Source organism: Ursus maritimus, unplaced genomic scaffold (genome assembly GCF_017311325.1).
Source record: "Ursus maritimus isolate PB19 unplaced genomic scaffold, ASM1731132v1 scaffold_14, whole genome shotgun sequence".
Classification (NCBI taxonomy): Eukaryota; Metazoa; Chordata; class Mammalia; order Carnivora; family Ursidae; genus Ursus; species Ursus maritimus.
In genome coordinates this window covers 37,904,093-37,918,236 of record NW_024423786.1, presented here as the reverse complement: position 1 = coordinate 37,918,236, position 14,144 = coordinate 37,904,093, and the positions used below count along the sequence as shown (strand labels likewise).

At 39.6% G+C, this 14,144-nt stretch overlaps 1 protein-coding gene across 1 annotated transcript in view; it reads left to right on the top strand.

The window, feature by feature from the left end:
* The window catches only part of DOCK3 (dedicator of cytokinesis 3), a gene marked incomplete at its 5' end in the record, with an annotated part of 534,371 nt that overhangs the window by 470,309 nt on the left and 49,918 nt on the right, over positions 1-14,144 (top strand). The window contains 5 exons of the mRNA XM_040628234.1: positions 4,946-5,040; positions 7,457-7,532; positions 8,069-8,169; positions 8,434-8,492; positions 10,735-10,883. Coding sequence (XP_040484168.1) covers positions 4,946-5,040; positions 7,457-7,532; positions 8,069-8,169; positions 8,434-8,492; positions 10,735-10,883 — 480 coding nt within the window. The remainder of the gene's footprint in view (positions 1-4,945; positions 5,041-7,456; positions 7,533-8,068; positions 8,170-8,433; positions 8,493-10,734; positions 10,884-14,144) is intronic.

Genomic DNA, 14,144 nt, shown 5'->3' with positions numbered 1-14,144 from the left:
AAAGGTAACTCGATTTTAAAATGGGCAAAGCAATGAAGTACTGTCTGGTGACTAAAATAACATAATAATAAACAAACAAATAAATAAAATGAGCACAGTATTTTAATAGACATTTCCCCAAAAAAAGATACATAAATAGCCAAAACACACGTGAAAAGATGTTCCAACATCATTAGTCATTAAGGAAATACAAGTGAATATAATCAAAAAGACAAATATTAGTACTAATTCTAGTTTAAATATTTGGTGGAATTCACCAGGGAAGCCATCTTGTCATGCACTTTTCTTTGTGTGAAGCTTTTAAATTATTAGTTTGATCTCTTCACTTATGATAGGTCTGTTCAGATTTTAATTTTATTTATTTTTTTAATGATTTTTATTATGTTAGTCACCATACAGTACATCTCTGGTTTCTGATGTAAAGTTCGATGATTCATTAGTTGCGTATAACACCCAGTGCACCATGCAATACGTGCCCTCCTTACTACCCATCACCAGCCTATTTTAATTTTAAATGAATTTTGGTTGTTTATATCTTTCTAAGAATTTGTCCATTTCATCTAAGTTACATAATTTGTTGGCATACATTTGTTTATAGTAGTCTCTTACGATCCTTTCTAGTTCTCTAACATTGGTAATGATGTCGCTTCTTCCATCCCTAATTTTAGTAATTGAGTTTTCTCTTTTTTTTTTTCTTTTTTTTCTTGGTTTGTCAATTTTGTTGATATTTTCAAAGAACCAACTTTTGGTTTCATTTTTTTCCTCTATTTTTCTCTTCTCTGTTTCATTTATTATCCCCTTTCTTCTTCTTGCTTTACGTTAGTTTGCTCTTCTTTCTCTAGTTTCTTAAGGCGTAGGGTAGGTTATTGATTTGAGACCTTACTCTTTTTAATGTAGGCACTACAGCTATAAGCTTTAGCTTCATCCCATAAGTTTTGATTTGATATGTTTTCATTTTTATTGATCTTGAAGTATTCCTGTTTCACTCATGTTTTCTTCTTTGACCCATTGGTTATTTGGGAGTGTATTGTTTAATTCACATATTTTTTACTTTCCCAAATCTCTTTGTGTCATTCATTTCTAACTCCCTTCCGTAGTGGTTGGAGAACATGCTTTATATGATTTCAGTTCTTTTAAATATAGTGGGGCTTTCTTTATGGCCTAACATATGGTCTGTCCTAGAGAAGTTCATATATCCTTCTATGTGTATCCTGCTATTGTTGGATAGAGTGTCCTATAGATGTCTGTTAGGTGTTGTTAGTTTATATTATGTTCAAGATTTCTTTTTCCTTGCTGATCTTCTTTTAGTTGTTTTATACATTATTGAAAGTAGTATATCGAAGCCTCCAACTATCATTGTTGAATTTTCTATTTTTCCTTTTAATTCTGTCAGGTTTTGCTTCATGTGTTTTGAGGTTCTATTTTAAATGCATATATGTTTATAATTGTTTCAGACATATTGTCTCTTTTGTCATTATAAAATGTCCCTTTGTGGTCTCTAATGATAATTGTTGTTAAAGTCTATATTGTTTAACATTAACATAGCCACCAGTTCTATTTTGGGTGTCATTTTCATTGTATATATTTCCTATCCTTTTACTTTTGAGGTACTTATGTCTTTGAATCCAAAGTATGTATCTTGTAGACCACATATAATTAGATCATGTTTATTTTTTAACTATCTTCCTATCTCTGCCTTTTGATTAGAATGTTTAACCCATTTACATTTACTGTAATTAACAATAAGTTAGGATTTACACCTGTCATTTTGCTATTTGTTTTATATCTGTCTTGTATCTTCTTTGTTCCTCTATTCCTCAATTTCTGCCTTCTTCCATGTTAAATATTTTTACTGTGTGATTTTAATTCCTTCATTGTTTCTTTTAGTATATTTTTAAAGTTATTTTCTTAATGATTGCCCTGGAAATTACAATTAACATCTCAATCTACCAGTTACACTTTAATAACATACAAAAACTTCACTCCAATAAATCTCCAATCCCTTCTTCTTTTTTGTGCTGTTACTGTCATATAAATTACATATTTATATATTATAATCTCACCAACATACTTTTATAATTATTGCTTTATGCAGTTGCCTTGTAAATCTAATAGGAAAAGAGTTACAAACTTAACATATATACTATCTTTTACATTTACCTATATAGTCACTTTTCCTAGTGCTTTTTATTTCTTCACGTGGATTCAAGTTACTGTCTGGTATCCTTTTAAGTTGGGGAGACTCCCTTTAGTATATCTTTTAGGGCAGTTCTAATAACAAATTCTCACAGCCTTTTTTTTTTAACCTGAGAATGTTTTAATTTCTTCATCATTTTTGAATGATAGTTTTGCTAGACTTAAGATTCTTGGTTGACATTATTTCAGTACTTTGAATATGTTATTCCACTGCCTTCTGGTCTACATCATATCTGCTCGTAAGCTACCTATTATTATTGAGAATGATTTGTATGTGATAAAAAAATTTTTTCTTCTTGCTTTCAAGATTCTCTCTTTGTTTTTGGCATTTGACATTTTGACTATGATATGTCTGTATATAAATTTCTTTGATTTTATCCTATTTGGAGTTCATTGAGCTGTTTGGATGTGTAGATTAAAGGGTTTTTCCATCAAATTTGGGAAATTTTTAAAATATTTCTTCAAATATTTATTCAAAATCTCTTCCTCTTTTTCTTTCATCTCTTCCTGACACTCCTATTATTTGTACGTTTTTACAATTGGTGGTATCCTACATGCTTTGTTTGGTTTTCTTCATTTTCTTTCTGTTCCTCTGGATAAGCTCAGTTGACATATCATTTAAATTTGCTGATTCTTTCTTCTGACAGTTCAAATCTCTGTTGAGCCCCTCTAGCAAAATTTACAATACAGTTATGGTACTTTTAAATTCTTTCTATTTGATGCTTTTACAATAATTTCTATCTATTTTACTGATACTCTCTATTTGGTGAGATATTGTTCTTGTACTTTCCTTTAATTCTTTAGACATGGTTTCCTTTAGTTCTGTGAGCTTATTTATAACAGCTGAGTTAAAGTCTTTTCCTAGTAAGTCCAACATTTGAGCTACCTCAGGTAAAGTTTCTATTGACTTCTTTTTTTCCTGTTTATGGGTCATACTTTCATGTTTAATTTCACATATTATAATTTTTTTGTTAAAAACTTGACAATTTAAATAACGTAGCAACTCTAGAAATCAGATCCCCCACCACATTCCAGGGGTGGTTGTTGTTGCTTTTTGTTGTTTTGTTGTTATTGATATCTGTTTGCTAGCTTATTTAGTAACTTTCTTGGACTAATTCTTTAATGTCTGTATTCGTTGTTGTGTGCAGCCACTGAGCTAATCCCTGGACAGAAATTTCTTTAAATGCCTTAAGTCAAACTGAGAGCTTTAGAGGGGAGGGGGTGGGGGATCAGGATAGGCTTGTGATGGGTATTAAGGAGGGCACGTATTGCATGGTGCACTGGGTGTTATATGCAAGTAATGAATCATGGAACTTTACATCAAATACTTGGGATGTACTGTATGGTGACTAACATAATAAAAAATTATTATTAAAAAAAACCGTTAGAAAATATTCACATCAAGCCAAAAAAAAAAAAAATGCCTTAAGTCAGTAAGTCTTTGATACTTTGCTAAGTATCTGTATGTGTGTTGGGGCTCACCTTCAGTGCTCCAGCAGTTTACATTACCGCCTTAGCCTTCACTTCCTGCTTCACATAGAGCCTCAAAGTCAGCCAGAGTGAGAGGTTAGGCTTCTCAAGTCTTTCCTGAGAATATGTACAGCCCTGAACATGTGTGTGGACTTATAGGTTCCCAGGAATATGACAGAGCCTTTCAAAGTCCCCTATAGATATCTCAACCCAGATTTTTCTTTTAAGTCTTTTGGCAATTTTCTTGATGCCCTAATGATATGGCTGCTTTAAGCAGCTGGGATGTTAAATTATTTGGCTGATTTTTTCCCATATACGCCTTAAGTAAAAGGCTCTTCTCACTGAGTGAGCTCTGAGTCAGATCAGATAAGTCCTCTGAATGGGGATTTCCCAGGTTGCTGCCTGGCAGATGGAAAAGTAGCAATTTGGGGAGAGGGGAGCTCACTACCACTGTGGTTCTATGGTTGTTTGTTTTCAAGGATATACCACGGAGGTAGGAAGAAGAATGGAATGGGAATGGGACAAGCTAAAGGGCAACAAAGTTCACTGTTCTCCTGAGATTCAACCATTTTTATTGAATAACACTCCTTGGATTGTTGCAAGCCTTTGTTTAACCTGCTTTGCCAGTGTTCTCATTACTTTCATAGAGGAGCAGGTTTTGGAGGTCTTTACTCTGCCATTCCTAAAATGCTTCTCCTGTCAATGTGTTCTTAACATGCAAGAGAGCAGGTTCTTTTTAAGATTTTATTTATTTGTTTGAGAGAGAGAGAGCATGTGAGCGGGGGGCGAGGGGGGTAGAGGGAGAGAAGCAGACACCGCTCTGAGCACAGGGCTCAATCTCAGGACCCTGAGATCATGAACGAAAGTCAAGAGTCGGACACTTAACCAACTGAGCCACCCAGGCATCCCCCAAAAAGCAGGTTCTTATAGTCAAGTGATCAAGGGCCATGCCCCAAATAATGAGACCCACAGACCCAGTTGGATACCAGTTCCCCTGGACTGTAGCCTTCCCTATGCTTTGGGCTTTAGGCACTGGGCTCAGGGTACAGAGCTGCCTCTGTTCTACCCAGTCTGGGTCTGCTCCCACCTGGCCTGAGAGAGTGCCTAGATCTCACTGTCATACAGGCCTCTAAAAGAAAATAACTCACAAAGGGAACTGGAATCTAACCCACTAGTCCCATCCATTCTCATGGTTTAGAGGTCAGGAGAGCCCTGTTAAGGAAATGCATGCTGTAGTGGTAGTGGTAGTGTCTCACATCAGATTTTCCTGCTGGATCAGGAATTCCTGCTGAAGATTTTCTGTGTGTTCCGGAACCTGATGAAGATGAGTGTCTTCCCTCGGGACTGGATGGTGATGAGACTTCTTACAAGCAAGTGAGTGTGGAAGGGCCCTGCACCAGCATCAACAGAGCTATTCTCAGACTCAGGAGAGTGTGCGTGTGTGTGTGTGTGGCAGAGAGAGAAAGCAAGACGGAAATCATTGCCAAGGCCATGGGGACAGAGAAGAGAGGATAAATTTGAAAAATGTTTGGAGGCACAATCTACTAGTAGGACTTGATAATTTACCATAAGTTCAAGATGAAGAAAGTGTTAAAGATAGTTCAAAATGAAGTCTTAAGTGCCTGGCAGAGATGTCATGGTAAGGACAGAAAAGGAGTGTAAAGGATGTGAAATAATAATACCCAGAAAAGGTTCCTCCTTGAGGGAGGCCTGTTCCATGGACCACTGGCCTCTGTTGCTTTCTAGTTTCAGGCAGTTATCCCAAGCCCTCCTCTTGATTTGATTTCTGTTGCCTGCCAGACACTGCCTGCCTCCCACAGCTAGTGCTAATTACCCACCTGAGACCTGGCTGTAAGGCTCTGACCACTTCTGACTCCAGCAACAGAATTCACTCCTAGACTTCCCCCTGATTGTCTGTTCCATTCATATTTCTAGCCTGTGCTTCTAATTGGCAAACTGGACAAGTGATACAGGTGGTAAGGTGCTGGCTCATCTGGTCTCCCTCCACTTGGGAGAAGGCCACTTGGCCTCCAGTCTCTAGCCTGCTGCCTTCTCCCACTGGTCTGCTTTTTTTTTTTTTTTTTTTTTTTTTTTTTTTTTGAGAGGCAGAGAGAGCAGGGGAGGAGGGGCAAAGGGAGAAGTAGGAGAGAATCCCAAGCAGAGTCCATGCCCAGCACAGAACCAAATGCAGGGCTCGATCTCACAACCCTGAGATCATGGCCTGAGCTGAAATCAAGAGTCCGATGCTTAACTGAGGTACTCAGGCACCCTGATCTGCTTTTTATGTTGGCATTATGCAGAGTGTAGTGATATTATCTATGTTAGATATATTAGCAAGGTATCACTGTGGTCTCCACTTTGTACCTTTTATAGGGCACTTTTTTCTTTTTTCAAAACTGCAGACATCTTATACAGAACAGAAGAATGGTTATAAACAAAGTTGCACATGTTTTTCCTCAAATAGTGGATTTCCCATTTGACTCCCTCTTATTTCTTATTTTTTTTTTAAGATTTTATTTTGTTTATTTGAGAGAGAGAGACAGAGATAATGACAGGGACAGAGAGAGAGCACACAGTGGGGAGGAAAGGGAGAAGCAGGCTCCCCACTGAGCAGGGAGCCCAGTGTGGGACTCCATCCCAAGACCCTGGGATCATGACCTGAGCTGAAGGCAGACGCTCAACCGACTGAGCCACCCAGGCGCCCTTCTCTCTTGTCTCTATCTCTTAGCTCTCCTCGGAATACTTCAGGGCCCTCAGCCCATCCTACAGGAACAGCCTCCTCTTGTAAGGCTTTTAGACCTTTCAAACTTGTCACTTCCGGTGCCAGTGGACTAGTCTCACTAATGCACTGTTTTTGCCTTGCCCCTTTTCTGCGCCAAAGCCAGGGTGCTCAGTGTTAGATGTAAGCTCCTTTGCCAGGCACCCAAAGCCCTCTGTAATCAAACCCTTACCTGCCTGTCCCACTTCATTTCCTCTCTACTTTAATCTGTGCCCTCTGCTCTAGCAAGCCAGCCTCCCATTGCTGCTTATATGTACCCAGGCTAATTGAGAGTGATATTCTAGACCAAAGGCTGAAAAAAAATAACTTGTAGATAAAAATAATAGTATGTGACAACAGTAGGGATTTAATCATTATAAACCCTTATTATCAAGTAAAATAATAAAATTATACTGTAAGTCCTCTGGTAGTCATACCTTCATTACCCAGAAGTCCTCAAAATACTAGAATCACTCTTTGAACTGGAGGAAATCTTTTTTATTTTTTATTTTTTTTTAAGATTTTATTTATTTATTCGACAGAGACAGAGACAGCCAGCGAGAGAGGGAACACAAGCAGGGGGAGTGGGAGAGGAAGAAGCAGGCTCATAGCGGAAGAGCCTGATGTGGGGCTCGATCCCAGAACGCCGGGATCACACCCTGAGCCGAAGGCAGATGCTTAACCGCTGTGCCACCCAGGCGCCCCTGAACTGGAGGAAATCTTAAACAACCAACTAATTCCCCCCCATCCCCTCTTATAGGCAGGGAAACTGGGGCCCAGTTGTACCAAGGCCAGGTAATGGCAGAGCCAGGCCTAGAGCCCACTGATGTTCTATGCTGTACTGCCAACTATGGGGCATTTCTCCAGGATTGGTTTTTGTGAGGTTTGTGCCATCTACCCTTTCCTTTATAGTCACATCTTATATGAGAGCAAGTTGTATTCAAGACGTTTACTCATGGATCAGAGATGCTAAGCTATCAGATGCCATTGTTAGTCTTTTAACTCCACCAATGCTCTGTTCCCTTACTGCAGTATTATAGTCACTACTGTCCAGTACCTGTCTTCTGCACTACACAAGAATTTCACAGAGACGGACTTCGACTTTAAGGTAGGAGCTTCTGAAATACATCACTATCTTTGTAATACACTAGAAAACCAAAAAACAAGCTCACTGTTTTTGTTTCTGGGGCTTTTTTGTTTTGTTTTGTTTACTAAAACCAACCATTTCATTTTGCTCACAATTTTTCAGTTCAGGAATTTGAGAAGGACTCAGCTAGGTGTCAGATGGGCAGCTGGGAGCTGGGGCAAGCTCACTGCTTTTTGTTCTATTAATATGTTCATAGTATTGAACCACTTCCAAGTTTGATAGTGACTAGAATATAACCTAAGAGTGCCCCTGTTGGAAGTGCCAGGAGCCAGACATCCAGGAGTAGGCTTTCTAGGCCAGAATCAACACTATGGGTTTCAAGGAGTCAAGGAAGAAAAAAAAAAAAGTTCTGTTTGCAAAGATACTTAAAAAGGAAAAAAAATCAAGATCTTAAAATTGTGAAATGAATTCTGTGCTACATCCATATATTTAGAATCTCTCTTTGCAAGGTTAAGGACTCAGGCTGTCACATGTTTTCTCTTTCTCTGTCTCTCTAGGTGTGGAATTCTTATTTTAGCCTGGCAGTTCTGTTCATAAATCAGCCAAGCCTTCAGCTAGAAATCATCACTTCAGCCAAGAGGAAGAAGATTCTAGATAAGTAAGACATATGTCTCTTCTTCACCTCCCTACCACATGCCCAGATGGGGCTATGTTTCAATGAGCGGCTCCTCAGAAGTCCACAAGGTTCTCACTGGGTAGCTTCCCAAGGAGCCAAGTGTGAGAGTTCAGTTGAGAGCCAAATGACTTAGTATTGGGGTAAGCATTAGAAACAGTGCTGAAGTGCTAGCCTTACTGGGTTTGTAGCCCTGCCTTCCTGAACTTTCTCCCACTAAAAGCTGACTCCTGTGTTAACTATTTCCAGGTATGGGGACATGCGTGTGATGATGGCTTATGAACTGTTCAGCATGTGGCAGAATTTGGGTAGGTCTTTTCTCCCTGTTTTTCCCTTCCACATATTGCATAGCCAAATAAAAAGTGACAAGACTAATAACTTCTCCCAGGTTTTATGGATGTGAATTCAAACCTAAGAGACCTTTACATATCTTTAATGTAACACCTCATCCGGATGGTCCAGCACATGTGCACAGAGCTCTTGGCAGGGAGAGTTAGGCTGAGAAGCAAGACCCCAGTAACACATATGCACACTCCCTTTTTTGAGAACTGAGGTCAAAAGGAGAAGAATATAAAGGCTCTAGGAGTTTTTCCCGGCTTAAGAATTCATGCGGGTAAGATCTTCTGTACCCTTCATGTCCCAGTGCAGATGTTGCAGGCTCAAAAGCATAGATCTTTTTTTCATTTTAATTCCAATATAGTTATCATACGGTGTTATATTAGTTTCAGGTGTACAATATAGTCATTTAGCAATTCTATACATTACTCCGTGTTCATCATGATAAGTGTTCAGAAGCAGAGAACTTGGAGATACTCAGCACATGAGCAAGGGCAGCTATTCATTTTCATAAATAATGGAACACTTTTTGGGTGTCTGGTATTCAGACCATGCAAATCAGGTTTCTGCCACCAGTTGCATGAGGCCTGCATGCAAGAAGGGGATTGCAGCCCCTAGGTGAAATTGATTTTAGCTCCCTTTGCTTCGGCAACTTCTCTAATATCCAGGGCTTTTGATCTGAAATTGTCAGAGTGTTTGGTAGAATCCTTGGATTGCCCTGGTGACTAGGAGAGCCATCCTTTGGTACTATAGGCTTCTAAGTGGCCTCTCGGGATGCTAGAGAAGCCGTTACTCTTCCTGTTACTCTTTTTAACTGAGCCCAGGCTCTGAGGCCTTAGGAATGATGGTCATAAAATCTTACAGTCCTCCGTTAACCATCTCAGTCACTAACCCTGGAAGCAGCAAACAAGATGTGAGGTATTCCTGCCAGCGAACACTAGGGCTTTCCCTCTGAGTGGGGATACATTTCACCAAACAGGCTTTCCAGCTTCAGTACTCCTACACCCTGCATCCAGCATAGCCAGGGTATAGATTTTAATTCTAAACTTGACTCTGAAATTCCCAGGAACACAAAGTACTAACAAAATGTACCAAATACCAAGATTGGAATATGTAGAGTCAGCCTCAGGGCTAACATTTGCTCCTTAGATAGGCTTTCACGATGGAAGAAATCAAAAAAGATGCCAAGTTTTCTTGATAAAGCCATTCCCGCCTCTTTTTCCCCCCCTTTTGTTTTTGGTGTAAATGGCATTTTCTGGTCCTCAAGAACTGACTTTACTTGGCTGTAGCAATCATTATACAGGCCCATACTTTGTCTCCTTTACAGTCTTTGAAGGACTGAAAACGGAGCTCTAAAAGATGGCTCACTCCGTTTCACCATGGCAAGGAAGAGAAAAATTCTGTCCCACAGTCCTCAGGACTGGCCCTGCCTTCTGGGAACATGCCCCAGATTGGAGGCCAGTCAGGGGGAAACCTGCATCACCCACTTCCCATGGAAAGACCGCCTAAGAATGTTGGAAGATGTGCTGAACTGGTCTGAGTAGATGTAGTGCTTCCATCAGAAGTACAATGTGAAGACAAGGGGCAAGGATGGGGAGGAGTACAGACAGAGTCCCTGAACCATTCTGTCTGAGCAGGGCTGTGCAGGAGGCTCGCGCTCACTCAGGAGGAGGCCTCTTGGGTGTACTTGAGCACAGGCAGTGAAGGGGCTCATGAACTTCCGGTCTCTAGTGGCTCAGCCAGGGGCTGTGAACATCTTACCACTTAAATTCCTCTGGGCTAGCGGTAGAAACTGCAGGGATGGTGCATTGTGTTTAAACAGAAATATATGGATTTTCCTTGCTAAATAAACACTGAACGGGACAATCTGAAACTATCATACGGCTACTCAGAAATCCTATTCTGTCTAAAGTAGTGAACTCTGTTCCTTGACTTCAGAATGATTTTCAGGTAGTTTGCTAAACCTCCCATAAATTCTTTGGAAAGGTAGTTTTTGCCTGTTGAACATTTGTTTTAGCTGGGCTGGGCCAGTTTTATCTATGAACTCTAAAAAGCCAAGAAAAGGAGTATCTCAGAAAGCCATACGGGAGAGCTTGCTTTGTTCTCAGTTGCTTCCAGGTCATTTGAAAGTATGTATTGTGGCCCCACATGGGAAGCTTCCACAGAAGGAGCAAAGAAAGCATAAACTAATATCTATTGGGTTTTGTTGTTCAGGTGAACATAAGATCCACTTTATTCCGGGAATGATTGGTCCTTTTCTGGGTGTGACGCTGGTCCCACAGCCAGAAGTGCGGAATATCATGATTCCCATCTTTCATGACATGATGGACTGGGAGCAGAGGAAAAATGGCAACTTCAAACAGGTAAGACAACACCTGGCAGTGTTCAGGGTGCTCTCCTCTGGATGGACCCCTTCTGTCCAGGCAGGTGATCCAAATGGCCAGACTGTGGTTCCAGTGGGAATAGACTATAGCTTGGTCATCTTGAATCCTGTTCAAGGGTTCTCCCTTGCTTGGCAGCCAGAATCGATTTGTGGATTTTCTTTATGAAGTTAGAGGTCAGAAAAGAATCACAGGAAAGAAATGAACATCTTAGAAAGAAACTTTCTGTTCAAGGAGAGAATGGCTTGGGACTGTAACCTCCCAGCTTCATTCAGGAGAGGGCCCTAGGAGCATAATGTCCTTCCTCTCTGGTGCATGGTCCAGGCATTTCTAGGACTAGAACCAAGACCAGATGACTTCTCATGGCTCAGGGTAGCCCAGAATTTCACAGACTCCTGCACAGAGTGGTGGGTCCAGGAGGTATAAGCCCCTAGCTTCTGACTAAATAGCTTCAGGCTGTGCCTCTGGGCAAATCTTCTGCTGCCTCTAAGGTAGAGGAGATGGCCCCTGCCTATCTATGTGTAGCTCCCGGGAATAGGACTAGGATCAGTAGGGATCAGTGGTAGGGAAGCTGATTCCAGCTAATAAAAGAAGTAACTTGCTAGCAACAGGAACTGTCCAGTGTAGTCTGGCCTGCTTTAGGGGGTGGGGAGTTCCTCTTTGCTGGTGATTCTCAGGCAGACGCTCCCAGGAGGACTCTAGGAAATTTCTGTATTGGGTTGGGGACTGTACCAGTTCCCCACTAAGCTCCCTTCCAACCCTGTGACTCTGGGATGAACCAGTGATCTTAAAGTGAGTGACTATAACAGTGAGGAGCAGACTAGGCAAGCAATAATTTTTAAATTCTTATTTATTTATTTTTTAATTTATAAACAGTAAAATTCATTCTTTGTGATTTATAGTTCTATAAATTTTGGCAAACACATAGTCATGTAACTACCACCACAATCAAGATGTTCTAAATTCCTAAAAATTCCATCTTGCTACCTTTCTGTGGTCAAACCTTCCCCTATCTTTAACCTATGGCAACCATTGATCTATTTTCCACCCCTGCAGGTGGGCCTTTTCCAGAATGTCATGTGAATGGAATCATGTAGACTGTAGCCTTTTGAGACTGACTTCTTTCACTCAGCATAATGCCATCGAGAGATTCACCCATGCTGTTGCACGTGTCAGTTTTTCTATGGCTGAGTAGTATTCCATTGCAGTTTATTCACCATTTGAAAGACATTTGCATTATTTCTACTTTTTGTTGATTATGAGTAAAGCGCTAACAAATATTTCTTTACAAGTTTTGTATGAATATAAACTTTCATTTTTCTTAGGTAAATATCTAGGAATAGGATTGTTGGATATTGTGGTAAATGTATGTTTAACTTTATAAGGTGCTATCAAATTTTATTCCAAAGCAACAATACCATATTGAAGTCCCAACAGCATTGCATGAGAGTTATAGTTGATCCGTATACTCACCAGAATTCGATATCATCTCTTTATGTGTTTATTTTAGCCGATCTTTTTTTTTTAAAGATTTATTTATTTATTTATTTATTTATTTATTTGAGAGAGAGAGAAAGAGAGAGGAGAGCACAAGTGGCAAGAGGGGCAGAGGGTGGGGAGAGAGAGAATCCTCAAGCAGACTCCCCACTGAGCGCAGAGCCTGACATAGGGCTCAATCCCAGGACCCTGAGATCATGACCCGAGCTGAAACCAAGAGTTAGACACTTAACCAACTGAGCCACCAGGTGCCCCTATTTTAGCCATTCTGATAGATAGAGTTGTATATCATGGTAGTTTGTTTTTTTTTTAAGATTTTATTTATTTATTTGACAGAGATAGAGACAGCCAGCGAGAGAGGGAACACAAGCAGGGGGAGTGAGAGAGGAAGAAGCAGGCTCATAGTGGAGGAGCCTGACGTGGGGCTCGATCCCATAATGCCGGGATCACGCCCTGAGCCGAAGGCAGACGCTTAACTGCTGTGCCACCCAGGCGCCCCTATCATGGTAGTTTTAATTTCCATTTCTTTAATGACTAATGTTGAGCATCTTTTAGTGTGTTTACCATTGTGATATCTTCTTTGGTGAAATGATTATGCAAAACTTGTGTCCATTTTTTAATTGGGTTATGTTTTCTTACTGTTGAGTTTTGAAGGTTCTTTATGTATTCTGGATGTCAGTCCTTTGTTGAATATGATTTACAAACATTTCCTTCCAGTCCTTAGCTTGTCTTCTCATTTACCACAAACAGTGTCTTTCACAGAACAAAAATGTTTAATTCTTGTGGAGTCCAGTTTCCATAGATCATGCTTTGGGGATCATATCTGAGAACTCTGCCTAACCCAGGACCAAATTTTTTCTCCTGTGTTTCTTCTAGAGATTTTATAATTTTATATTTAGATCTCTTACCTATTTTGGGGTAACATTTGTATAAAGATGTGAAGTATGGGTCCAGACTCTTTTTTTTTCTTTTTCCCACATGGTTGTCCAACACCTTTTATTGAAAAAAATACTATTCTTTGTCAAAATTCAGTTCACCGTATGTGTTAGGTTCTCTTTCTGGACTCACTAGTCTTTCCATCTATGTCTTATCTTTTACCATCACCACACTGTCTTGATATGGTAGTTTTATAGTTAGCCTTAAAAGCAAGTGGTGCCAATCTCCAAATTTGTTCTTTTTTTTTTTTCCAATATTGTCTTAGCCATTCTAGTTCCTTTTTCTGTTAAATCTCAGAATTAGCATGTCAGTTATCTGCAGAAATTCCTGCTGGGATTTTGATTGAGATTACATTGTATTCTAGAGGTCACATTGGAAAGAATTGATATCTTAGTAATCCTTAATACTTCTAGTCCATGAAGGCAATGTGTCTCTCCATTTTTTTAGATATTCTTTTATTTCTTTCACTATTTCTGCACACAGATCTTGTACATGTTGTTAGATTTATATGTAAGTATTTCCTATTTTTTGGTGCTATTATAAATTATTTTTATTTTTAAATTTTATTTTTCAGTTGTTTGTTGCTAGTACATAGAAATACAATTGTTTTGTATACTAATATTATTTCCTGCACCCTTACTAAACTCACTCATTAGTTCCAGAAGGTTTTTGGAGATTCCTTGGGATTTTCTATTTAGATAATCCTATCACCTTCAAACAGAGACAGTTTTATTTTTTCCTCTCTAATCTGTATATTCCTCCTTTCCTTTCCTTTCCTTTCCTTTCCTTTCCTTTCCTTTCCTTTCCTTT